Source organism: Falco punctatus (assembly GCF_963210335.1).
Source record: "Falco punctatus genome assembly, chromosome: 5".
Taxonomy (NCBI): domain Eukaryota; kingdom Metazoa; phylum Chordata; class Aves; order Falconiformes; family Falconidae; genus Falco; species Falco punctatus.
The window spans coordinates 6,183,016-6,210,256 of NC_137584.1; the positions used below are offsets into that span (position 1 = coordinate 6,183,016).

At 42.7% G+C, this 27,241-nt stretch overlaps 1 protein-coding gene across 2 annotated transcripts; it reads right to left on the reverse strand.

The window, feature by feature from the left end:
* Positions 1–207: 207 nt before the first annotated feature.
* On the reverse strand, positions 208–27,241 carry CFAP206 (cilia and flagella associated protein 206). Of its 2 annotated transcripts, none has more exons than XM_080389362.1 (12): positions 22,910–27,241; positions 20,709–20,792; positions 20,295–20,385; positions 19,004–19,192; positions 18,579–18,737; positions 16,019–16,227; positions 12,528–12,647; positions 9,839–10,037; positions 9,044–9,181; positions 6,830–7,023; positions 5,623–5,766; positions 208–2,585 (listed from the first exon to the last, which is right to left on the reverse strand). In XM_080389362.1, exons 1-12 carry the CDS (start codon positions 23,015–23,017, stop codon positions 2,355–2,357), a joined length of 1,866 nt encoding a protein of 621 aa, XP_080245488.1. In that variant the 5' UTR covers positions 23,018–27,241; the 3' UTR covers positions 208–2,354. The 2 variants fall into 2 exon arrangements, with proteins under 2 accessions (XP_080245488.1, XP_080245487.1); XM_080389361.1 differs by having other exon boundaries at positions 12,528–12,665.

Sequence of the window (27,241 nt, forward strand, 5' to 3'; positions counted from 1 at the left end):
GGACCCCACGGTGCTACCGCCACGGCTGCCGAGCCGGCGCGCCCCCGCCGCCGTTGCCCGCCCTCTTGCGCCCCCGCGGCGCTGTGCCCGCCCGTAGCCCCGGCCCCGGCGCAGGGCCGCCGCGGGGGGCCGGGAGCGCGGCGGGGCTGCAGCCTGTGCGGCAGCAGTGACAGTCCCCAGAGCGCCGGGTGGCTGCAGCGAGGGTGCTGCTGCGTGCCAGGAGCGGAGGGAGGCTGGAGGAAAGCTTCGGGAACTCGAGTGAGGTACGCGGCAGCCTGCGCGCCGCCTGCTGCCTGTGTATCTGCCTTGTGCTCCCCGAGCAGCAGCACCTGGAAAGAAGAAAATGCCGAACCCAGCCGTGAAGGCGAAGGGGGCCAGTGGCCGTGCCGAGCGGCCCGTTGAACAGCCCCAAAGCCGGGTAGCCGCAGCGCTCAGCGCCGCGGGAGAGCCAGGCTCGAAGGAAAACCAGCTCGAGTTCAACCGGGCACGGCCTGAACGTTGCCTCCCCTTTCACATGAGTAAAGCCATTTTGAAAAGTAACCTTTCCTTTTTTTCTGAACTATCTGATTGGTAGTAAACACGCAGGAATCTCACACACATCTTTCACACTGCCAGGAGTAAGCTCGTAGGTACCGACATGTTTCTACCCTGCTGAAACTAAGATTTAATTACAATTGTATTGCCCAGTATTTTACAATACTGCAGCACCTTCTCTAGTGGAAAACAACAGAGTAAGTAGGATAAAATGGATTTTTTGCTCATCAATTTCCTCTTAAATAAATGTACTTACGGATTCTTGAAATACTGGTTTATTGGTTCAAAATAAGAACTTTAACATAAAAGGTTCAAAGCAAATGATGATAAAAATACAGAGATCAATCACAGCAAACGTATTTAATAAAGCAGCAATGGGGTATTCTTTAAAAAAAAAAAGCTGCATCTGGTAAAAGCATTCATATTTTTTTTAATAAATCTGAAAAATGGTGCCAGCTCATAATTTAAAAACATGAAGGAGCAGCACATCTGGCTGCTACTGATTAGTTTGTTTTTGCAAAAGAAAATCACCTAGTGGAAAACCATTTAGCTAAATTCTCTCCATGCTCCCTTCCTGCTTTTTTTTTTTTTTTTTTTTTTTAATAATGCCTTGAAAATTTGTCCCAGCTGTGTAACTTTAAAAAACGAAGCCAGATACCTTGGAGACAGTTAAAGAGAATGCTGTCCTGCACAATGCCACAGAAAAATCACCCAGCAGCTTGAATCTTCGATCTCTATTGTCACGAGCTTGTGTAACAATGACCTGGGAAATCATGCTGCACCGTGCTGCACCTGACCAAAAAAGATTTAGAAACCTCAGCACACCCTATGCAATCACAGTTGCACACCTGGACATTTTGCAGATAATAACTTGTGGAGCTCTTTGTTGTTGCGAAAAGTATCTCTGTTTTAAAGTACCCCCTACTTTCATTTGAGACGATGTTTCATCTTAAAGCTCAAATGGTGCAGGTTTTCACAAACAAACGCTAGCTGCAGTTGTGTTGATTAGACCTAGCACATATTTCCTCGCCACAATGAAATAAAGCTGAAAACCTTTTCCTGCTGTGCTTTAGTTTTTCAAACACAAGTGAAACACAGCTTTCGAAAAGGTTCCTGAAGTTCCCATGGTTTTCAGTGTTTAGCTAATGAACACAGAAATTAGTAGAGACGTAAAAGGCTGCCAGAGCCGTCTGAGATAGATTCCCTCTTCTCCATCTCCCTGCCTCAGCCTACACTCGTAACGCCTGTTACCATGCAAGGACACTTGTGTTAACAGCACAAATGGACAAGCCCAAGGACCTAGAGTGACTGCAGTTTGCTGGTTTTACCTTCCTGATGATTCTGCTCTAAGGGTGGAGCGGTGACATGTGGGTGACTCTTGGGATCAGTTTTATTTCACACCAATGGGAATTATGTCCCTGTAGGAGCTGCAGCATTGGCCCCATATCTTATAAAACCTATTTGTCTTACATTATACTTTTCATGTACCAAAGACATCGCTCTTAATGGCAGTGTTTCTGCAAGCAATCATTGTATTCAAACTTCAAGAAAATCCTAGAACACACACTACATATTTAAATGTTAGTTTAAGTTAACGTCTTTGGGAATATCTGGATTCTAAATTGCTGTTTAAAACCTGGGTGCTTTAGGCTTATCATTTCTACCATTTCATGCCAGCCAGCAGCCCCAACAGATAAATGAAATAAATCAACTGCTCCTGGAAGACACAATAAAATCCTTTGTATCTGAATTCAGATATATGCAGAGAGTTTTATATATACATCAATACAAATCTGTATCTTCAGGTTACTCATTTTCACTTAGGTTTCATCTGCTGCTCTTGTTAAGTCTACTTTGACCATATGAGTAGTAGGAGTGGATCCTCCTCGGAGACCTTTCAGGAAAATCTGTGGTCTGGGTACATTGCTTGAGTTGTCACGCTTAGTCTGAGTGCTAACATCTTTTGGCAAGTACACTTGGGTGGAGTTCTCTCTTCTCATATGGCTGAGATCAGTCTGCATGGCATGAGTTATTTTGCGTCGCAAATTGGCCTAAAGACACAAAAAGAATCAGATTAAGCAAAATTTTGTTTAAACATTTTAGCACTAGTGCATACTTAGGTGCATTTTTACATTCTACATCTATGTGCTTCACAGACCTGGAACATGGCCCAATTCACCCTACTGTCATTACACGGTTGCAACTGTGATTTGATAACTCTTCTATGAACAGGATGTGTGAACAGCACTGTACATAGCCCACACAATTTTATGTCAGCCTCTTACAGCTTTTATATTCTCCTTTGGTCATTGTGCTTCAAATTTTGTTAAATGCTGAAGCCTTTATTTTGTTAGAATAAACAGTTGTTTTCATGGTAAGCTCTTCCAGTGCTTCCAATTAATTTCTATCAATCTGAAAGCACACTGAATATGATACCAGGCTTGGATACATCTCTTTGGGCATCTGCAACCTAAAATCAAGTTTCAAGATCCTGAATATTGTGGATAACCCAGCTACAGGATCAAATCTTTGCCTGGTTTCTACCAAATGTGATGAATTGTGGGGGCTGGTGTCACAAAGTATCAGATAAAAGGGAAAAAATGCCTGCCTTCAAGGCACCTCTCATTAACCCCTTTTTGCAAGGGGCAAAAGTTAGGGTAATTTATGACTAAAGCTCTGTTTAATCATAGAAACTGCTGTAGATAGAACAAAATCTCTTCTCACAAAGTGTTAATATCAACAAAATGTTCCTTATTCCACTGAGCCTTCTATGTCAGCAACGACATAAACCACTTTAAATCATATGACATAACGTTGTCACCAAAATATACAAAATACAGTCCCATGTCATGGGATCCGGACCCTTACATGTAAACAAGAATGTCCCTGGAGTCCAGTCCAGTCAGTGAAGACTGGAGTCAGTGGAAGATGGAGAGCCATTAAGTTGGCCAGATTTGGTGTTTGCATCAGGGTGAGTCAAAATATTCTGTAGACTCAACTAGCTAGGTCTCTTTCAACTGAAACTGAAATTAAAGCATCTACATGTAGACACATTTTGCTATCTTAATCTACAACTGGATCTTATGTACAGTGTCATCAAGGAAAATACAGAAAAGAATGAGAAGGAACTTAGAGAAGAGACAGCAAAAGAAGAAAGACAATATTTTAGTCTTCTCCTTCTGAGTGTTTTAATGGCAATTAAAACAAGAGCAGGCATGAGATACTGTTTCTCTGTTAAGTTTATCCCTCCTGAAAACTGAATGTATGCTATTGCAAGGAACTATCCTTGCACAGAGAAACAACTGTGAGCTGAAAATTTTACTTCTAACATCAACTAGGTGTCATATTTTAACACTTCATATCACTACAAGTTTTCTGGCTAAGTATGAACAACAGGAAAAACCCAAGGCATCTGAGCTCATCTTCTAACAAAACCCGCAGATATGTCCGATGCTCCTGTAACGTATCAAATTCACAGATGCGTTGGTAAGCTATTTCCGTTATTTTACCACTTTGCTTCTAAATGTTGTATCACCTCCATATACAAATTCAGCATAGTCACTGTAGACAAAAGATTTCTGCACGCATCTGGGATTTTTTGTTTCAACTCAGCATCACTAATGTCCCATATGGACAGTTGAGGCTAAAACACCCTCAGTACTTTCAAGTACTTTCTTTAAATATTTCAAACTAATGAGCTACAAATTTGCTTGTGAATGGTCTTCATGCTCAGCTACTGGAAAACACCCACATTTGCTTACGCTAAGGACAAACCACTGACCACATCTTACATTTATTTATGTACTTTTGTCCATTACAGAAGCAAAGGAGGCTTTTAGCTAGGCCTCTTGTAACCCTAATTAGCTTCTTTATATACCTCAGTAACAGCTATTACTTAGAATTCTTTATAAGCCAGTTAACACTGGCAAGACTTCTCCGTCCAGAATTTTGGTTTTCTTTTGTAATGTTGGAGATTTCATGGCAAAAAGAAAAACAGAAAGGAAATGGGCTGCACAGCAGATCACAGGCCTCCTTAGTGCATCTGTTCACAGAAAAAACAATCCTGCAGTATTCTGTGTCCAGTTGATATTGGTAACTGCAATATTCCCTGTACTCACAAGTTCATTTTGATTGAATTGTGAAAAATCGATGCTATACTCTCACAACTGGCATGTGCTGGCGAGCTCTAGAAAGAAGCTTTAAAATATATTTTGTTACTTGAAAAGCTTTTATCTATGTGGCCAGCCTTCTGTGCACAGACTGTGATTTCCAATCCATCAGAAAATCATCATGATAGTATAAAAAACATTTCCTCTAGCTTTGATAGTATAAAAACATTTCCTCTAGCTTATATATACAAAAGAAAACCTACTTACTCTGTTTCTTACCTCTCCAATCCTACATAAGATGATTTATTTAATTTTTTTTTCCCGAAAAAAAGCAGAATTGGTTTTAGCAAATATGAAGAATCAGAATAAAAAGAAAAGTATTTCATTACACACACACACACAAAAAAAAAGCCTCATGCTTTGATACCTTTCAAAGATGGGTAAGTTAGCTCTAAGAAAGCTTCTGCAGGGTCAAACACCAAACCATCCAAAGGTATTCCTAACCATCCTCTCTGCCAGTTACTACAGTTTTCCTCCTCTCATTTGATGGTGATGAATATTAATATAAATTGCTCAACTGGCAATAAAGTTTTGCCTGACCCAAACCCTTCTGCAACCTTTTTTTTTTTTTAACAGAGAAAGTATATAGCAATATCTTCAACCTGTTCTATTTATTTGAGCGTAAACAACTTTAAAATTCAATGCTAATCAACAACTTTATTACTTAAAGAAGGCAACGGAAAAATTTGGAATGAATAGATTTAGCAGTGAAAGCACTGCTCAAAAAACTGGGGAAAAATGTGGAAAAAGTGAGAAAATAAGAAAGTCTAGAAATATGGAGAGAAAACACCTGGGGAAAAATACTGAGACACTTGTAACATTTGAATATGGTTAGATTTATGTTGCAAGGAGCAAAAGTTTAGAATAATTTATTCTGAACCTTGTCCAACAGTGAAAATCCGGTAATAACAATACAAACCAATTTTAGAGCTTTTCTTCTCAGTTCCCATTCATTCCATTCGTAGGATGTCACAATAGTTGGAGGCAAGATATGAGTATCAGTTTGAGTGCTACTGTCACATTTTGTGGTTGGTTTCATCAAATATTTGTCTGCATTTCTGGCCTGGATAAAAAACAACAAAACCCAAACATCAAACGCAAGCAAGGCATTAATGAGAAGAATACAGATATCTAAGAAAAATAGCATAGGGATATGCTGCTTTTAAAAAGCAAATAGAAATCTGCAAACTCTCAAACCATGAGTGGATAATGATTTTTACATTCAGCAATGTTTGTTCCTCCTGACCCACTAAAAAGAAGAAACCATTAAGTATTTGATGGATTTAATTTCTGATAGAAAACTCTTTAGGCAGAGACCACAGCTGAATTGCAGACTCCCACATTCCAAATGAGTGCTTAATCATTGGATTTCGGTAAAAAGGGGTCTCACCACAACCACCAGTATTTTATGATGCAGGCACCTCAGTTTGTGTTTATGAATGGACTGAAAATCACAAATCATAATTAGAAGTGTTTACATCTCTGCCAGAGCCAGGTTATAAACTATATCTTTCTCACCAAGGGCCAGTTCAAGACTAGATTCTTTCCAATGCCAGGGACCTAGAATTCACAATGGATCACAGAGAATGTCTGTGGATTCAATTCAGTTCAAGTCTTTGGATTTCACACAGTAGCACTGTCATACTCATTATTAATGAGTCCTCTTTGATTTTATAATATATTCCACAATTTCTGTCCCCAGATATCACTACACCCTCATCCAGCACACACTGATGAACTGCTAAGCTAAAGTTCCAGTTAATACACTATCTGGCTTATCTTCTATTGCATTTATTTACTGTCCCTTTAAGCTACTTCTGCAAAAATGAGGAAAAGAAATATCAGACACAGGATCTTCCTAGGCTAAGGACAAACAGCTTTTACAGCTGCCGGAATCCTTTGGCTTTACATATTCTCCTATGAAAAGACAAGGTGAGAACAAGATTAAGGGAAAATGTTTCTTATCAGCACTCTGAAGACCTGGAAAAGATGGACATTTTATATGATAGGCAGATGATTATACTTCTTTCCTAAAGGTGTGTACCATCTATTCTTTTTATGTTCTAGAAAGGACAGACCAACCAGTGACACACAGCTGTTCAGCAAGAGGCATGGGCAATGTGTACCTGTGCATACGGAGCAAGGTATTCAAACTGATGATGAAGCTCGAGCAGTTGAATTAGCTCTATATGTTCTTTTGCTTTTTCTATATTCAGTTGAATGAACTTCTCTGGATCTTGAGCAAAGATGTATGCAGCTTCTTTGGAACTGAACACATAACATCTCTCCTTGTGCTTCAAAATCCCAATAGCAGGATTTCCTAGAAAAAACAAAAACCCCAAAACAAACCCCACATAAATAAAATAGTGAACAGCACGATACCCTATACAAAAGACATTTGTAATCAAGATTCTGTGTTTCCCTCAAGTCAGTTTCACTTCCTTTTTTTTTCTGAAATCAGAATAAATCCCTGAGAGTAAGGTTTTTTAAATACAGAAAAATCTGTTTCATTAGGTCTGTAGAACTGCTTTTGATCAGTTCACATCCAGCATGCCTTAGTGCATGTCTGTCCAAAAAACAACAGATAAAACACCTATAGCAAAGGCGTAAGACAACAGCCCATACCCACAAATGTGTCCCCTATAATTTCCAGCAAATACGTGACTGTAGATCAGCAGTGCGTTTATACCAAAGGGTGTAACACTGAAATTTACTGAAGAAGCAGATGAAGCAGCTGAGAAGCTGGACAATAAATTAACAGAGAAAATGAAATGTCAATAAAGGCCAGATAACTTATATAGGAAAACACAAATCTAGCTCGAGGACAGTGGCAGGCTCTGCTTCAGCTGTCATTGCCCAGGAGAGACCTAGAATCATTACAGACAGTGCCTTCAAAATACTCAATGGCACTACTCAGTGGCAATCAAAAAAGCAAAAAGAATGTCAGGAATTATTAGGATGCAAACAGAGGGGGAGAAGAAAACCAACATTGTAACAACCTATATGCTACATTTGTAATACTACAGTTTGTTTCAAAACAACAAAATAAGAAAAAGTGAAATGAAGGGAGTTGGGAGTGACCAGAGGCTTGGAATACCTTTCACAGAAGAAGAGGTTAAAAGAAAGAGGTCTCTTCAGCATTAAAAGGAAGCAAAAGAAACAAAACAATATGATACAGGGTTATAAAACCACAAATTGCATGCTGTATAAAATTACTATTTGCTAATTTTCCTAAAAGAAAGACTATCAGGTCTTTGATGTAATTATCAAGCCAGAGCTTAAAACCATCTCAAAAAGAGGTACCTTCTCATACTATATAGAATTATAATTGTGGGACTCTTGACAATAAGAATATCCCATGGCAAACTCTAAATGGATTGAAAAAGCAATTAAATAAATGAAAAAATGTCTATCAAGGATTATTCAACAGAAGGTTACAGACTCAACATCTAAGGAAATCCCATAACCACTAACTGCTGTAACAGGGAAGGATATAATTAAGGAAGGATCATTCCTGCTTGATTTCTCATGACTGTCCACACCCAGAAATCAGATACAGGACTAGAGAGACCTTCAGTCCAGGACAGTTGTTCTAATATGCAATACTGAAGAAGCATAAGTAATTTACACTGCCATTAAAATAACTATTTTTTAATACTGCCAAGTAATGGCAATATTTTCCTCCCAAGCTCCTGAGGTTTAAAAAGATTCTGTATGGATAGGTTCTATAAAGGATAGGGAGACATAAATCATGAACTGATGGGGAAGCTGAAATAAGGCTTGCTTTCAAGACAAATGAGCCTAAAAGAGACTAAAAATTTCCTATGATCAGCTGACAATCTAAGTGCACTTTTCCATTCTTTCCAGAGAGGATTTTTAATACTTTATAATGACTATGTAAAAACGCATACGATGTAGGCATGAAAAATGTGTTTGCAACACACAGATACACAAAACAGAAGGAGCGACCATTTTCCTACGCCTGTATTAAAGCATTCAAAACAGTAAACAAACCTGCATTCAGCTGCAGTGTAGGTTATACAGATGCACACATAGCAGGAGGAAACATTTATCCGTCCCATCTTGTTTCTGCCTCTGCTTGCTTGTGCCTGCTTTTCTCTTGAAGCCCTCCTGCTTTCTATTTAGAGCAGTTTATTTGTGTATTTTTAAAAGGAAAATACTTTAACAGGGGAAATAAGTTATTTGGGGTGAAAATTACAAACATGGAAAGACAGTGCTCCAGCTCTGACATAAGAGGATGCATTCAGAACATGTCTTTACATTTTCCCTAGATCTCGTGTACATACAAAGTATGAAAAAGACCTAACTGCAAAGCATACCTGGGAGGGTGAGCCCTTTCACACCAATTGCATGTGCACAGAAACCATGGTACTGGATTAGCAACTGATCAAAATTATCAGTAGTCTCTGGAAAAAGCCATTCTTGGTTCTTAAAATCAGAAACATTCACTCTGGTTCCTAAGGTTTAACAAAAGAACAATTTCAGTAACAAAACATCAGATGTTTAAAATATAGTAATGTTACAGGATAACCAGATGACTCTGGTCTTCTTCACAGGATGACCTGCAGTGCCACGATCCCACAAGCCCTGCCTTAAGAGAGATCTTACTGGAAAATTAGTCTTGCAGGAACCTTTTTCAGTATCATTAGTTTTCTTTGGAAACAGGGGACAACAACAGGAAGGTGATATCTTATTCTTCTATTTTGTTTTCACCCACTCATGCATTACAAATCCCCTGGAGTATAACTTGGTTGCTAGGGATACAATCTTACAAACAAATAACCAAAGCCCTGTTAAATTAGCTTTTTTATTCCCCTCTTCATTTCGGAAGTTCTGAAAGGTATAAAAAGATACAAACAACATTAATATATTTTAAAAAAAGTAGAAATAACCTCTGATCATCCTGCCATTTTTATAAGGCGTGTTTGTATCTAGTAGCTATATTTTAATTTTATACATAAAGATAAAAGCCCAAACTATGCTACATGAAAAATAAATCCACATGAGACATATTTTAATTTACTGTGCAAATTTAGATTATGTAGCACCTTCTGTAAAGAAAATTCTAACCACAAAATCTTGGAAAACGAAGGAAAACAAATAACTTTCAGTACCCATGGTTTCTCGTATCCTTTCCTCATCACTTTTCACAGTCACTCCTTCCAGAAGAGATGTTAGTACTTCCTCAGTAAAAAGCTGTGAGTGGATTTCCAAGAACTGTTGCAGATCGTTAGTCATATTTGTGAGGAAGCTTAGCAGTAGCATCTCATTCTGAAAGCTGGTCCAGAGGTTAGAAAGTGCAACAAAGAGAGGCTAGAAAAATAAAGAAAATGATCTGAAATCCAGATTTGTTTTATGTCTGCAGTGTAACCCAAGTGCTGTGCACAACAATCCCTGCTATGAGCAAAGCGGGGCTTCCACCCCAGGGTAACTCGTGGGCATTTTAAGAGGAGCTCCCATCACCTGTGCCCAAAGCTCGTGCATCCAGCGTGCCGGCCCACAGGCCAGAATGGTACTTGCCTACATTTTACTCCAGAGCCTTTCCCAAATACGTTACTCTGAGACCATGCCTGCACTTGAGTGCTTCACTGACAGTACAGTTTTGTAACTGAAAATAAGGTATAGAGGAATAAGAAGGACCAGAAGAAATGCACTTGGTTAATTACCAAATGAAGTAAACCCACACCTGTATGTACAAACTATCAGGTTTTGTTATTTTGTCTGCCCTGCTTCCAGAGCGACTTGGTACCACAGCTCCCAGCCATCACGCGTGTCAAATTAATGGGGTACAAGCCTCTTCGGAGTGGTAACGGGGTTCAGGACAAAACTGGAAGCTGCCATTCCCAGCAGTGATGCTGACAAACACGTGTACACACATACAGAAGCAGCCTACAGTTTCTAAGAGCTGTCTTCAATGGCAAGTGATGTTAAAATGCACCCTGTTTACCTAAACACACACAGCATTTATGGGAGGAGATTCACCAATCTGAAATGCACACTAACGACATTATATTTTATGCATGTTAACAACATGATTATATGAACAGACAACAGAGTTAGCTCTAGAATTCATCGGCATCACTAACACTGTGGAAATGTTATGGTTACAAAAATGGAAGAGGCTAAAGGAAGGGCAGCAAGACTGAAATAATTCTTACTAGAATAAAAAAAGAATATTAATGAAATCTACTGTGTTTCCTAAAATAAATGTTTACTACAAATATAGGCCATATCCTGCAGTTTTTTAAAGCCAGAACACCCTGCTTCTCTACATTGTAGAGGATCCAGCTTCTCAGCAGCTAGCTGAAGACAAGAAAATTTAACACATTTAAATGGCGTGTTAGTAGAGAAACTTCTACCTGCAAAAGACCTAAAATCAAAAGACATTACATATTTTGTCTTCAGCAGAAAAAAACAACTAACTAACCTGAAGAGAGAAGAAAATCTAGGAAGAAATCAAACAGCAGGCAGCTTCTAAGGAAAATGGTAATGTGTATCAGTCACTTAAGCCCCATGAAGATACAGAAGAGAAAAAAATGCTTTGAGTAGCTGGACGAGGAGGGGAAATGTTCTCCAAATGAGAACATCTGGCTTACAAAATCACAAACACACAAAAACGGAAGCTTCAGACCACATCTGAGATGTACCTCAGTTAAAGTGCTGTTCCATGAGTTTCCAGCTCAGATGCCCTTAGTGGAAGTGTAAAAAAATATGCTGAGTAGGTGGTAGGGGCATGATCTTCTTTCCTCCCTCCTCCACAGTAGACTTTATTTTGCTTTCTAGCTATTTGTTTAGAAGGATGAAATAAAACCTAACATATGTATGGACTGTATGCTAGTTCAACAGCTAACTACCAAGAATTAAAATACAGACATATCACCAAAATAATGACCACAAAAAGCAAATTAGGTGAAGCTGCTCTCTGACATACTGCTCTCCCATTTCCTTTACACCACGCCATCATAATAATCCCAGATTTTCACAGGGTCATCGAGCACCTTCCTTCACAATACCTGCAGTTTGCATCACTCATTCCCTCTTCCTCCAACACCTCCCTCCCATGTCCTGTAGCTCCCAACCAAGGGTGAAACACTACTGAAAATCTGTTTCGTAGAGGTATGTGGCTGCTCGCTGGCCAGGCACCACACAAACCAGCAGGGAATTCTGGCATTCCCATTTCAGACCCCATCTTAGGAGGGCTGTAATTGTGTCTCTCTAGTTGCTTGGTTTTTCACAAAACTCGTAGAAAATTATATATTTTGAGATGTCTGGACTCTGACAAATTTAACTGAAACTGGCTAGCAGGTTCAGAAGCCGTTGGGAGGGGCCAAGAGGCTGAAACCTCCATCACAGAAACCTGATTTCTTTAGAAAAATGGGGTCAGGTAGTCACACTGTAATTACAAGAATTGCTCTCTGGAGGGACTTTAAAAGAATCACACTCTGATGTGCTATTATTTGTCACCTGTTCTAACAGTTTCTGCAAGGAACAGGAGAGAATATTTACATAAAACAGGAAAATATCATTGTAAATCTACAAATACTGACAGATTACTCAAAACACTTACCATAATATACCATTTAATTCCTTCTCTCCCTTTTTGTACCTTGCTTTTCTTTTACTTTGAGGTCAAGTCTTTTAACTTACTTGCCCCTTCAAAAATCACAGATTCTGTTAGAGAGGAAATAATGTAGCCTTTTTCTTAACGCAAACTATGCAAAAATGCACTGGCAAAGTATTTTGTAATACTTCAGTAATTTTTTATAAGTAAGAAGAAATAGGTTTTCCATTCAAAATACTTACAAAAACTTCTTTGGTATCTGTGGAAACCTTATTCTGCACTGTGTTTTTCAACTGCTCCATTGTTGTTGCAAACTGCACCTTCATCTTTTCAACTTCTTGAGCACTTGTAATTGCATCAGACTGGAAAGAAAACCTCAGCTAAGAAGCATGACAGTAAAAAATTCAAGTATTTAGTAATAAGTATTTACTTGGATCTCTTCAGTTGACTATTTTCATATAACTGTTTTAAGGAACAAAATGCACCCTAACTTTCAACAAAATATATTTTTCCTTAAGTGTTCAGGTATAAAGCCAGGTGCTTCTCTCAAACATATACTAGTAATTTTTATAGAAAGCATATACATTTTTACAGTGAAGAGAACTGGAAAAAAAATTAAAAGATTTTTTTTTCCCTCAGCTTTATGACGTACAGGAAAGACTAGTAAAACCCTGCCGTTTCTCAAAAGACAAATGAAAAATTCATCGTAAATGAAACAAGTTTCAAGAATTTAAATTGTATTCTTCAAAGACTTCTGATGACTCCATATGTGGTGGAGATATCTGCAGGCTAAAACTGAGATATTTATGGATTGGACAAGGAATTTTTTTCTCTCACGCCTTTTGAGGCAGAGTGAGTATCAGTATTCAAACAAGGGAAAAGTCCTACTTTTTAAGTCTTTTGTTAGTGAAATTAAACCAAAAAAGGAAATTTTGGTTCAGAAATTAAATGAAAGCATAGTCATACTGCAGCAAACAATCAATCCATTTTGTCTTTCACCTGACAGTAGCCAAACCCCACAAGTTAGGTCCAAGTTCAGTATGACAGAGCAGGTATCGTGGTGGGAGTCTGTTACAGACCACCCAAGCAGGACGAAGAGGCAGACAAAATATTCTACAAGCAGCTGGGAGAAGTCTCAAGATCTTTAGCCCTTGTTCTTATGGGGGACTTCAACTTACTAGATATCTGCTGGAAACACAATACATCAGAGAGGAAACAGCCTAGGAGGTTCCTGGAGTGTGTGGAAGATAATTCCTGGCAGAGCTGGTGAGGGAGCCAGCTAGGGAAGGCGCCCGGCTGGATTAGTTGCTTGTAAACCGAGAAGGACTTGTGGGTGATGTGATGGTTGGAGGGTGTCTTGGGCATAGCGATCACAAAACGATAAGAGGTTTAATCCTTGGATAAGTAAGGAGCAGGGCCAGCAGAACCGCTACCTTAGGCTTGCAGAGGGCAGACTTTGACCTGTTTCAGAGCGTGGTTGACAGAGCCCCTTGGAGGCAGCCCTGAAGGACAAAGGGGTCCAGGAAGGCTGGGCGTTCTTCAGAAGGAAATCTGAAAGGTGCAGGAGGAGGCTGTCCCCATGTGCTGAAAGACGAGCTGGTGGGGAAGAAGACCAGCCTGGCTGAACAGAGACATCTGGCTGGAATTCGGTGGGAAAAAAAGGTTATAACCTGTGGAAGAAGGGGCAGGCAACTCAGGAGGACTACAAGGAGGTCATGAGGTCATGCAGCAAGAAAATTAGAAAGGCCAAAGCCCAGATAGAACTTAACCTGGCTACTGCCAAGAAAGACAATTAAAAATGTTTCTAAAAATATATTAGCAACAACAGGAGGTCTAAGGAGAATCTCCATCCCTTATCAGATGTGATGGGAAACATAGTCAAAAACGATGATGAAAAGGCTGAGGTACTTAGTGCCTTCTTTGCTTCAGTCTTTAACGGTAAGACCAGTTGTTCTCTGGGTACCCAGTCCCCTGCGCTGGAAGACAGGGATGGGGAGCAGAACGAAGCCCCCGTAACCCAAGGGGAAATGGTCAGTGACCTGCTGCTCCACTCGGACACACACAAGTCTATGGGGCCAGGTGGGATCCACCCAGGGGCACTGAGGGAGCTGGCAGAAGAGCTCACCGAGCCACCTTCGATCATCGATCAGCGGTCTTGGCAAACCAGGGGTGGGTGGGGTGTCCCAGTTCACTGGAAGTCAGCAAATGTGACACCCATCTACAAGAAGGGCTGGAAGGAGGATCCAGGGAACGACAGCCCTGTCAGCCTGACCTCAGCGCCGGGGAAGGTGGTGGAGCAGGTCACCCTGAGGCCATCACACAGCATGTGCAGGACAACTGGGGATCGGGCCCCGCCAGCAGGGGTTATGGAAGGCAGGTCCTGCCTGACGGACCTGGTCTCCTATGGCAAGGTGACCTGCCTAGCGGATGAGGGAAAGGCTGTGGATGTTTTCTCTGCCTGGGCCTTAGCAAAGCCTTTGACACCGTTTCCCACAGCATTCTCCTGGGGAAACTGGCTGCTCAGGGCTTGGATGGGTGCACTCTACACCCGGTAAAAAACCGGCTGATGGCCGAGGCCAAAGAGTGGTGGTGGATGGAGTTAACTCCGGTTGGTGACTGGTCACAAGTGGTGTTCCCCAGGGCTCAGCACTGGGGCCAGTCCTGTTTCATGTCTTTATCGATGATCTGAATAAAGGGATCGAGTGCACCCTCAGTAAGTTTGCAGATGACACCTGGTTGGGGGGGAGTGTTGATCTGCTTGCGGGCAGGAAGGCTCTGCAGGGGGTCTGGGCAGGCTGGATCGATGGGGCCAAGGCCAGTTGTATGAAGTTTAACAAGCAGAAGTGCAGAGTCCTGCCCCTGGGTCACACCAGCCCCGGGCAGCGCCACAGGCCTGGGGAAGGGTGGCTGGGAACTGCCTGGGGGAAAGGCCCTGGGGGTGCTGGTCAACAGCCGGCTGGACATGAGCCAGCAGTGTGCCCGGGTGGCCAAGGGGGCCGACAGCATCCTGGCTTGTGCCAGACACAGTGTGGCCAGCAGGACCAGGGCAGTGACTGTCCCCCCGTACTGGGCACTGGTGAGGCCGCCCCTCGAACCCTGGGTTCAGGTTTGGGCCCCTCACTGCCAGACAGACACTGAGGTGCTGGAGCGTGTCCAGAGCAGGGCAACGGGGCTGGGGAAGGGTCTGGAGCACAAGTCTGATGAGCAGCAGCTGAGGGAACTGGGGGTGTTTAGCCTGGAGGGAAGGAGGCTGAGGGGAGACCTTATCGCTCTCTACAGCTGCCTGAAAGGAGGTTGTAGGCAGGTGGGGGTCGGTCTCTTCTCCCAGGTAAAAAGTGATAGGACAAAAGGAAATATCCTTGAGTTGTCCAGAGGGGGTTTAGATTGGATATTATGAAAAACTTCTTCCTCAAAAGGTTTGTCAAGCATTGGAACAGGCTGCCCAGGGGCTTGGTTGAATCACCATCCCTGGAGGCATTTAAAAGACATGCAGATGTGGTGCTTAGAGCCATGGTTTAGTGGTGGACTTGGCAGTGCTGGGTTAATGGTTGGACTCTATGATCTTAAAGGTCATTTCCAACCTCAACAATCTATGATTCTATATATAGAGATAAATTTTATTTAATTTACTTCAGATTCATTTTTCTTATATTTCTGTCCTGTACAAGTAGGTAATTTGAATACATTCCATCTGCAACGAAAGCTCACAGGATATAATATGATGGTATCTCACCAGAAGGATGCAAAGGAAAGCCTCATATTGTCTCACATGGAACAGTGCTTCTTTTAATTTAAAAGAACTAAGCTGCACGTATCTGTGTAGGTCTTCCAGCATGGATTCCAACAGAGCCGTGTACTGGTGGGCTAGTGTATGGCAAGTATTAAGACCTTCATCGACCATCCATGTAGCTGATGGAATGGCTTCACTCAGAATGGCTGGCACTATTTGTATAGAATAAATATGAGATACATATAAATATAATTATTTAAATCATTAGCAAATGGTTAAAGTGCTGTACTTGAGCAAAGTAGTCTTTCAATAAAATTCTGATTTCTTAATTTTGTCCTTATATTCATGCATTTCCAAATATTTGTGTACTAGATTCAACAACTGTATCTCACTAGTCAAGTGGTTCCAGATAGTCAGAATTACAGGTGTGGAAATACCACAGTCAAGGACTGTGAGAAAACTTGCTTTATAGTAGATGTAGTTCAGTTGTTACTACTGACATGGTCCTGCGTTTAGCCAACCTGCACAGGTTTCAATCCTGTTTCCTCATTTGTAAAATACTAATAATGATAATAGGCCTCCCGTTTCCTGGGCACTTTGAGATCTAACAATGCTCTAAGAATGAGTCAAGGATTATTATTAAAAACAGAAGGTAGATACTACATGAAAAAATATGCCTATGCAGTTATTAAAATTCAGCATTAGTACTTATAAACGCCACAAATTCCCCCAAATGGCATAGGTCAAAAAAACATATTTTAGCTGATATAAAATATACCAAAAATAATATTTTTTGCTTTAAAATTTCATTATCGACAGTGGACAACCATTACACTGAATGTTTTGATATGTTTTGTTATTTGCTTTAAGCAGACATCTATGCAAGGAAATAGGATAAGAAGGCCAGCCACTTTCTTTAAGTGCACAATACAGCCCTTTGTTACGCGTGTTGAATGTTTAATGGTAGCAACATTGTCAAGTAGCAGTGCAGTAATTAGGCTTGAGGTATGTCTACTCAAAATGCTGTGAGCACAGAAAGGCTAGATTTAACACAGCTAGAATTGGAAGTAAATTTGCACAGGTATTACAAGCGGTCTAACCACTGGTGAAGAAAGCTTAGCGCCTGGCTGATACACTTTTTTGGAAGCAGGGTAAAATGCCAAGGTGGAGCCCTATCCCAGCGAGACTACTGCTAACACTTTAAGGCTCTAGCGGTCTAACTACCATCCTTAAGCATACAGGCATCCACTTTATCTCCTGGTCTAATAGCACTTATGCTGTGTTTTTTCCATCTATTCAAAAGTCATATGCAAACAGCTCAGTGCAAAGAAGTCTGTAACAAATGTAACAGGATTAACAATCACAATATCTATTTTAATCAATTACAAACCCCATAGATATTATAGTGACAAAGACGACAAGATGTAAGTCAAGCCTTTTGTATAACCACAACAGCTGAATGTTTCTTCACACTGTAACTCAGGCCCAATGAACCTAGAGTAGAGCCAGCCACAACATAGAAAGGTGACATTTGTGGGAAAGGATATATTATGAAAACAGAAAAACAACAATGCCTTGCTTAGCATGTGAGGAAAAAAAAATAATCACCAGAATCTAGTAAGTTGCTTTCTTCTTTCTCTGATGTGGTAGGTATGTTATTTTTCCTACTTATAATACTTTACTTAAAACACTGTCTAGCTAAGCAAGTCCTTTGCTTTCCAATAAGGCACAATTTCCTTATCGAGAGGTATGTGCTGTATTCCAGCACAGGTATGTCCCGTATTCCAGAAACGTTGGTGTTTTAAAACAAAATGTTTTCCCTTAAACTTGGGCTTCAGACCTTTTTGATAAAGAAGTCTCCATGCTGACCTACAGTACTATGTGCATATTCACCAACACATTTCCACTGACCAGTCATTTATTTGATTATTACTTTTAAACTTACCAGAAATAATGTGGCTTTTGGGGAAAGTAGAAAATAAGAGGAATAGCAAAGTCTTGCCCTACTCTGAATAAAGCTTTTGAAAAACTTCAGGATAGCCATTGACATTTTTTGCTTATTAAAGAAGCAGAAAGATTCAAAATGCAAAAGATTTTTGAGAACACGTTAAGAATCTGAAGAGGCTACTCTAAATTACCAGGATACAGATAATGCCTCAGCGACTTCTATCCCTTCTCACCACACATACTCAACAGAAAAATGTAATTGGATTGACAGTGTCCTTTCAAGATTTTAATTAACTGCTTTTAAAGGCAAACATTATATGTTTAATTCACTTAATGGAAAGGGATCAGGGAACAAGTTATCATGAGGTCAATTAGTGCATGAAGTTAATACATCTAATCCCTCCACATCAACCACATAAGGCTCCCTCTTAGCTAAAAAGTAGTACCCTACATAGAAACCTATAAACGATATCAAATATGTACTTTCCCTTTCAGGTTTACAGACCCTGCGTCAAAGCTGTTTATCTAGAGAGATGGGATATTATTGGAGCCACTCCAGGGGAGGCCGGGAAGACTTCATTGGGAATATACAGCCCAAATACAGTTGTCTACTTACAGTCATCAATGCTGCTTCCTCCTTTCCCGCATTCCTTGTTGTACAACTGAATTCCCGTGACTAGCATGGCAAGATTTTTCAGCTGTTGCTCTTTGCTCTTCTTACTGAGGGAGGTGAAAGTAATCACCTCTGTCTGAGGGAATACACTCTGCAGGGCAGCTACAAGCGTTACAAATGGTGAGAAAACCCTCAGTGTGAGGGAACAGAAAAGAAAACCATTAAACCAGCCAAAATACCCTCTCCTGAATAACTGCAAAAAGTAGGAAATCCATAGCAAATTTAGACTTCAAGGCTGAGCAGTGACAGTTTGGATAGTAAGCATTCATCACAGTTTACCAAACCTACATCTACAGATTAGCAAAGAGAAGGGGAAATTTTATTTTTCAAAAAGAATACCCCAGTTTCACAGCTGGGAGTTTACTGACCTGTTACCTCCCTGACAACCTCAATATCTGTTGGGGATCCCAGGCCAGAGCTTAGCAGCACATAGCTAACAATCTTTCGATACACATTCTCCATTTCTTCTTGCACACGAGGATGACTATCTGTGATATCTCTGACCACAGGAGCCAGCCTTCCCTCCAGAACACGGTGCTGCTCACTGAGTAATTCAGCTAGGAAAGAAGGACAGTTAGAAAGTCCTATTGAAATTCTTTGGGAATGGGGTTCTACAGAGGGTGCAAATCATTTCCACAGTCAGAGCACCAACTTAAGGTTTCTGAAGCACAGATATGTGGAAAAGATGTTCAAGGTACCATATCGTTATAATTAACAGTGGAGTTTAACATGATTAGCATGATCAACATCAGTAAGTAAAGTCCAGAGAACTATTCAGACCAAATTAAGCACCAAGTTTCTGGCTCTCTGGACTCCTCTGACTGCAGTAGGACCTAACAAACAAACACACACGCACACTCTCACTCTCACTCACTCACTTTCATACACACCTTAAGTTACATACCCACGTCTGAACACTACCCAGGATCTCAGAATCTTACTGGACTTACTGAGCTTACTGAGTTTATTGAGTCTAGAAGACTTCGGAGCAGCTTCCTAGCATTACTGATTTTGGCTTTTAGCCCATGCCAATAAGAAAAAACATTTTCATGACCTGCCCACACAGAAATGTTTATTTTTTGTCTACACTTGTTCTGTGTCTTCCACGTCCTGGCCAGCACTCACTGTCCCATTGAGATCTGACATTTTCCCCATCTCATTTTTCTTCCACATTCCCATTCTCAGACGATGTGAAATTACCACCGATGAGACCGAAACATACTTGGTTAAAACTGTGATTGCTCAAGATTGCTTATATCTCTCAATTAGGGATACTGATAAAACATCAAATTGTCTTTCAGATACAAGTGCAGTTCTGCGTACTGGTTCTCTTTCAGATACACAGGTGCAGCACAAGTTTTTCTTGCTGAAGGTAGCTAGCCACTGCACCCGAAAACACAATTGTTCTCAAGCTAATTCATTACAATCAGTAAATCTCTCAGACAGCATGAGTGTACTCTCAAATCTAATGCATATTTTTTCCCCTACTATATCCATACTGAGGCACCATATTCCTATATAGTACATTTCTCCAGGGATTTTTATTTTGCTTTGCTACCAGCAGTCATTTAACAGGAATCATTATTAGCCCTGCAAAGAGAGCTATTAAATTCTTAACTCAGCCATCAACTTCTTCTAGGAAAACATATTTGAAATTACCTCGGTTTGCATAGTTCGTATCAAAGTAAACTTGCATCTTCATTGTGCTCAGGGATGGGTTTGTTGTGTCAAGCAGTTTGGTAACACAGAGCTAAGAAGAGAGACAGAAAAGTGAGTTCTTTCTCATTACTGGGGAAATATCTGAACTCAACAGTGACGATGCTACAGGTCTCACAACAGCTGTAGAGCCTCCTTGCTACCATTCTCTCTATATAAGGCGTTTACAAGTATAAGGCATTTATTTACATGAGGAAACACATAGTCCAGTCTTTAGCTACAGAATCATGAGAATAAAGTAGCATTAAAACTTTGAAAGTGTTCATATTAAAAAAAAAAAAAAAGTGGCATTTCACTTACAGGAACAGGTAGCAAATAATGCTATAGTACAAACTCTCAACTTCATGTCAGAATTACCTGGATAAGATCTTGCACATCTTTTTTTGTAAAGGTTTGATCCACATTAAAGTCATTTCCTGGATCTAAAACAACAGCTTTCACCTAGAGATTGCCAAAAGAAAGCTATTAATTTACATCTCGACATATACTCTTTGAAACTAACCTTTTGTTTTCTGGAAAATTTCAGATGCAGTCAAAATTTCTTTACTATTCTTTTTTCAATCTTTGATAATGAAACCAAGCTACTTCATTTCAGGTGTTGCCAGTTTTAATCTCAGTTCCAGTACAGAAGTGGGAAAAAAATACCTATTTGTGATGCAAACTTAGCAGAGAAATACTTAAACACAGCTCCTTTAAAAATTTCCTGGAAAAATATTTTTCTAAGTAAAATTTTTATAAAAATTCGTAATGGTTGTTTATAAACATATGTTGGAATTATGTGCATCAGTATAAATGTTTACCATTTGGATAAAAAATTCATAGTGTTCTGCATACAGGGAAATATGTGCATGTTTGCAACCTGTATGCATGCTGGGTATCTTGTCAGCCACTTGTACAAGTTTTTTATTCGTTGAAAGTTTCATGCTGAACTGATTAGTACTGCTTTTAAGCCCAATGTATTTTTTTAAAGCCAAGGTGACACCTTTAGGAAAAAAAAAAGCCAGATTAACAATACTGCTGTGAACAATTTACATTCATATACAAGTTTATCAAGAGCTGATACTGCTCCTTGTCATCAATAAAGAACCTCACTCTATCTTTCTTCAGACACAGCTTTGCAGATGCCTTCAGATTTTCTTCTACAGTGGTGCTGTGTCTCCTAAGAAGAGATGCCGAAGTGTATGAAGTTTTTTAGGATACTTATAGTCGTCTACCAGGGACAACACTGAGATTGATTCCATTTAATTCTTAGTTTAAGTGGGATCCAAGCCCACTCTTTCAAATATTCAGCTCATTTATACTACCAGCCCCTGTCTAAACAAAGAAACAAACAAAAGAATCCATCACAAAAGAGGGAAGAGGTAAACCTCAAAGAATAAACATAGCTGCTGCAATAAACATTCAGCTACAAGTCATGCCTTTTTGTTCATTTAGGGGAGTAAGAAGAAATGTTATTAAAACTTGGCAACAGTTCTCTTTTTCACTTTAGAAAGACAAAAAAAGTTTTATCTGCCTGTAGAAGAAAACCGAGGGAGAACTCTTGAGTCGGAGTTCAAAGAGTTCCCAGGGCTCAGGACCTGCAGCCTTTCAGGGCCCTATATTTGAGCAGGTAGCGTTTCAGAGGAATTACTTTTCCAGGTTTTTAGGACCCTATACTGAATGCCCTGCCCCTTTGAAACTTCTCAGTGTGGGCAATCAGAAACTGAGATATTTCAAAGTTCACGTCAGCCTGAAAAGCCTCGGCTGCCACCACCCCAGACTGGGCCGGCTGCCGTGGAGCTGCCGTCTGAAGACCACAGGGCCGATTTCTGACCCCAGGGCCCGTTTCTGACCCCAAGGACCACTTCTGCCCTCGCTCCACGCCACTCTGCCCGAGCAGTGTCAGGCAGCGGCGCTGAGGTGAGCCAAGGCATCCTAGCCTGATAAACAAGCACATACTTAATCAATACTGCACATATAATGCTTTTAAGTTGCTAAGAGTTGTATGTCATGGTGAGTCCGCATAAAAGTCACTTGGCGTTACTTAGCTTTTCCGTTGTAGCAAGTAAGTCGCTTGGCGTCACTTAGATATGTTTTCCATTGTAGCATGTTTGCTGACTACTTATAATCAATGTTTTGCAGTGGAGGTGTGGCCTGGAGGCTGAATATAATCAATGTATCCAAGGTTATGTGTGTTTTTATAAAGAAATGTAACACGTATAAATAGGTCTGAAAACGTTAAAAAGGCGTGCATGATTTTGGTGGGACTCCCCCACCCCGTGCTGCCCAGCGCTGAGTAAACATACCTACTTTACAATCTCATTGCTGTGAAGTCTGTTTTCCGCACGTCAGGGGAATGGGTCACCTTGTGTAAAATTAAGCCCCAACCTCATGAAAGCCTTAAAAACCATTTTGAGCTGCCAAGCGATGGCCACCCAGCCTTGAATCTTCTGATCTGTGTGCTAGCAATACATACTTACCTTAATATTTTATGGTCCGGAGCAGAATTTGGATGCGATTAGAGCGGCCAGATGTAGTAACAACCCCCCCACACCCCGAAACATTTAATTCGCGCTTACCACGAACGCCACCAAGGTTTCGGAAGCAGCGTGTCCCCGGGTGGCGCATTCTTGCCTGATTTCCCGCACGATGTCCCCGATGCGGCTCCCGGCCCGGCGACAGGCCATCCCGTCCCGCACGGCCGGCAGCGGGGGTCCCGCCGGGTCTCGGATTGCGGGTGCGTCCCGCAACGCGTCCCCACCAGGGCGGGGGTCCCGCTCCCCCGCTACCGCCCTCGGCCCCGCCGCTTGTCGGGGCACCCCCCCACACACACGGACCCCGCAGCGCTCCCACAGCCCCCGGCACCCCAAAACGTCCCGATGTCACCTGCCCCCACCCCCGCCACGGCCCGGCCCGGCCGGCGGCAAACGGCGATGGCGGCCCGCAGGCGGGCGCCGGGCGTTGCCATGGGGACGCGGCGCGGCCCCGCGGCTGCGGCTGCCCGTGCGGGTGCAAAGCGGGCCCTGCCACGCACCGCACGGGGCACGCCGAGGAACACGTCTATGTCTGTGTGTGCGCATGCAAAACGTACATACGTACGGTGTCTGCCTCTACAGAGGTGCACAGGAATATATGCAACGTGGACATGAAGATCTGTATGCGCACACGCACCACATACAGGGATGTCTGTGGCTGTATGTAGGTATGCATATGTATAAATACGCATACATACTGTACCTAGGTACATGTACCCGAATATGTACTCATATATACAATATATATGTATACGAATAGGCAAAACGCATATGGATGCATATGTATATGCAAAACATACATACAGGCAGATGTAGGTATGTATATGACACATAAGCATGTACGCAACATACAAGCCAAAGCAGTGTGTGTGTCAGAGGCAGCCGGCCCCCGCCTCAGCCGCCATGCCCCGGCAGGTGCCAGGAGGCGGCCTGCCCGCTGGGGCTGCCAGAGGAAGGCCTGGCGGGCGCAGGCCAGGCCCCAGCACAGCGCCGGGACCTGCTGTGTCTTCCCAGCGTGGAGGAGACCACCAGCCTCCAGGTGCTCCGCCACCTCGGCAGGCCTCCGTGCCTCTTCAGCTGTCACTTCCCAGGGCGCTGAGGGCAAAACCCACCGCAGGCACCTGCCCAAGCCCTCCCGCACCCCTTCCCACCCGCGAATCAGCCTCCCCACACGCACCCCTCGGCCTCAGCCCCCACCAGGGGGTCCCACAGGCACCACCAAGGCCCCAGGACGGCTGGCTTGGGGGTCCAAAGCAGTGGTAGGGGGTGGTGGGCAGCAGGGGCCATGGGGATGCTTCCGTTACCCTCACTGCCAGCGGCCAGCTTCCAAACCAGGCTGACAGCCCACAGCAGTAGGAGCGTTCCCATTGCACAGAGATGCTGGAGAAGCTGGGGGTCCATTGCAGCATGGCTGGGAAGCCCTGTCCCCTGGGGAGAAGAGGAGGAAGGTGCCATTGCCAACTGCCTCCACGAGATGGTCCCTGGAGCGGTGGGACGGCACTGCAAGGGCCGAACACCAAGCTCAAGGCCAGCTTTCCTGTAGGTCCCCCTGGGCAAAACACAGCAACCAGCAAAGGCTGACAGCAGCCATCAGCAATCTCTACCACACAACCACACACAGCTATAAATTCAGTCTAGCATGCTCCGATCAGATCTGACATTGTCTCGAACCCCTCCTCAAGCTCCACGCTGAGTGCCATAAAGAACAGTATTGGTTGACACCAGCCACCAGCAAAGCATCCACACAGCTGCTTGCTCACTCCCAACCCCTGCGGTGGGCTGGGGAGAAGAAAGGAAGAGAAAAAGCAAGGAAACTTGTGAGCTGAGATGTAGGCAGTTTAAAAAGTAAAGGAGAGAATGAAAAAAACTCAACCAATTAAAAGGTAATGACTCGCCAGCTCCCACAAGCAGATGGATGCCCAGTCTCCGAGCAATGGCTACTGTGGAAGACAAAACCCCCAAAGCCAAACCCTCGTCTTCCTCTACTTCAGCTTTTGTAGCTGAGCATGATGTTACATGGCATGGAATATCTCTTTTGCCAGTTCAGGCCAGCTTTGTGGGCTGCATCCCCTCCCAGCTTCCTGCCTGTGCCTCTTGCCTAGCTGCTGGGGCAGCAGAGTGGGAAAAAGAAAACCTTGAGGCTGTGCAAGCAGACAGCTAAAACACTCTTTTAGCCACAAATCCAAAGCACAGCACCACAGGGGCTGCTGTGAAGAAAGCTAACTCCACCCCAGCCAGACAGATAAGTATGTATACACCTAAAAGTGCATGCAATACACAGGTATATGCACATATATATGTATACACAAAACGTGTGAGTGCGGTACGCTGTGAGTGCTGGAGGCAGAGGCAGCACAGATGAGGCAACTTCCCTCTGCAACAAGAGCAAGAGAGTCAAGCTCGCTTTCAGGTCTCATGCTTGCTCCTGGAGGTGGCAGTTCCCTCAAGTGTGGTGGGGTTACAGCCCACAAGCAGCAGCCCAGTGAGTCCCAAGTTCATCCCCAGCTCTTGCACACACCAGTGAGCATGCTGTTGTACGATAGCGATGCCTTGCTGTAACTAGTTCAGTTAGTCAATACTCAATTAATTCAAGCTTTTCCATGTCAGACAGAGGAAAGAGTAATAGCACCTTAATTAAATTTAAAAGCTGTGTCCCTAAAAGGCAATCAAGTAAGCTCAAAAGGCACAGGGAATGGAGGGATAAGAGCCGACAAGCTACACCGGTTTTCAACTGATTTAATTTTTTCCCTTCAGTTTAAGGTGTCAGACAGAGAGTACTCTGCTGAGAATCACGATGAGATCAAGATCATAATTTTTTTTCCCCTCTGTGACCTCAGTCAAGCCACTCTTATCAGTAAAATTAAGATGATACTATGTTACCTGGCAAGTAGCTGCAGGGTTACATCCACATTCTCAGCCTGTGTACAAAGGTACAGTGCAATGAGTCCCAGCATCACCTGTGGGAAATGCTTTGGGAAAGTCAGTGGAGCAGGCATCAAAATAATCTTGCAAAGGACATTGTGAAGTCTTAGATTTCATTGTAGTAGCACAGCTAATGGGGCTTCTTAATATGTCTTCTGCATTCCCATTTTAAAAAATCAATGCCCTCAGGCTCAGTAATTATAGCAAGACATTTATCAAGAGAACAAAAATCTACAGGACTGCTTTTTTCCACAGGCTGCAGAATGAGAAGCTTTCAGGGCACTTCTTGGAGCAGAAGCATGTTGCTGTTGGTGAGCTTAGGGTCACTGAGATTCCCCTCTGTGCTTCCCAATAAATCACACAAGAATCAGTTCTTCTGCAGTTGCAGGTGGGGAGGAATGAAGGGAGAACACCACAGTTCTGGGGATTAAAAGAAAAGAAAGAAGGTGCCAGGTTTCTCTCTACAAAAGCAAATTTCAAAAGTCAGTGATAAAACCTGGTGCTCAAAGCAGCGATGCTAACACTTGCTCCTGAAAAGATTATCAGCTAAAACTGGATGTTTTTACGGTGTTTAACCAAACATTATCTGCAGTAGAGATGGTGGTGGAATTTGCAGTTTTGCAGCTGCAGAAAGCCAGTTCCCATCCTGTAACAGTCCGAGGCTATGGCTAACACAAATATAAAGACAACTTAAAAGACTATTTCAATAAATTCACTTTTCTTCTGGTATCTGTGTCTGCGCCTACATCCGCAGGTAGCACAATCTCTGCAGAGCAAAGCAGTAAGTGCTGAGAACCACAGGGCCACATCATACATGCTTCAGCATTTGTTACTTCAGACTAGCTTTAGAGTGGCCCCAGCAACTGGTGGTGCGTTTGTGGCTGGAGTGCATTAGTGGCTGTCTTGGTTCAACCCCAGCCAGCAACCGAGCCCCACGCAGCCGCTCACTCACTCTGCACGCCAGCGGGATGGGGGAGAGGATCGGGAGAGTGAAAGTGAGAAAATTTGTGGGTTGAGATAAAGACAGTTTAACAGGTAAAGCAGAAGCCACGCACGCAAGCAAAGCAGAACAAGGAATTCATTCACCACTTCCCCTGGCACCCGGTGTTCAGCCATCCCCAGGAAAGCCGGGCTCCGTCGTGTGTGACAGGTACTTGGGAAGACAAACGCCATCACTCCGCACGTTCCCCCTTCCTCCTTCTCCCCCAGCTTTATATGCTGAGCGTGGCGCCATGTGGTATGGGACATCCCTTTGGTCAGCTGGGGTCAGCTGCCCCGGCGGTGCCCCCTCCCAGCTCCTTGTGCCCCCCCAGCCCGGTCGCGGCTGGGGCGCAGTGAGGAGCAGAAAAGGCCTCGGCTCTGTGCAAGCCCCGCTCAGCCACAGCTAAAACATCCCGGAGTTATCAGCGCTGTTTCCGGCACGAATCCAAAACATAGCCCCGAATCCAAAACATA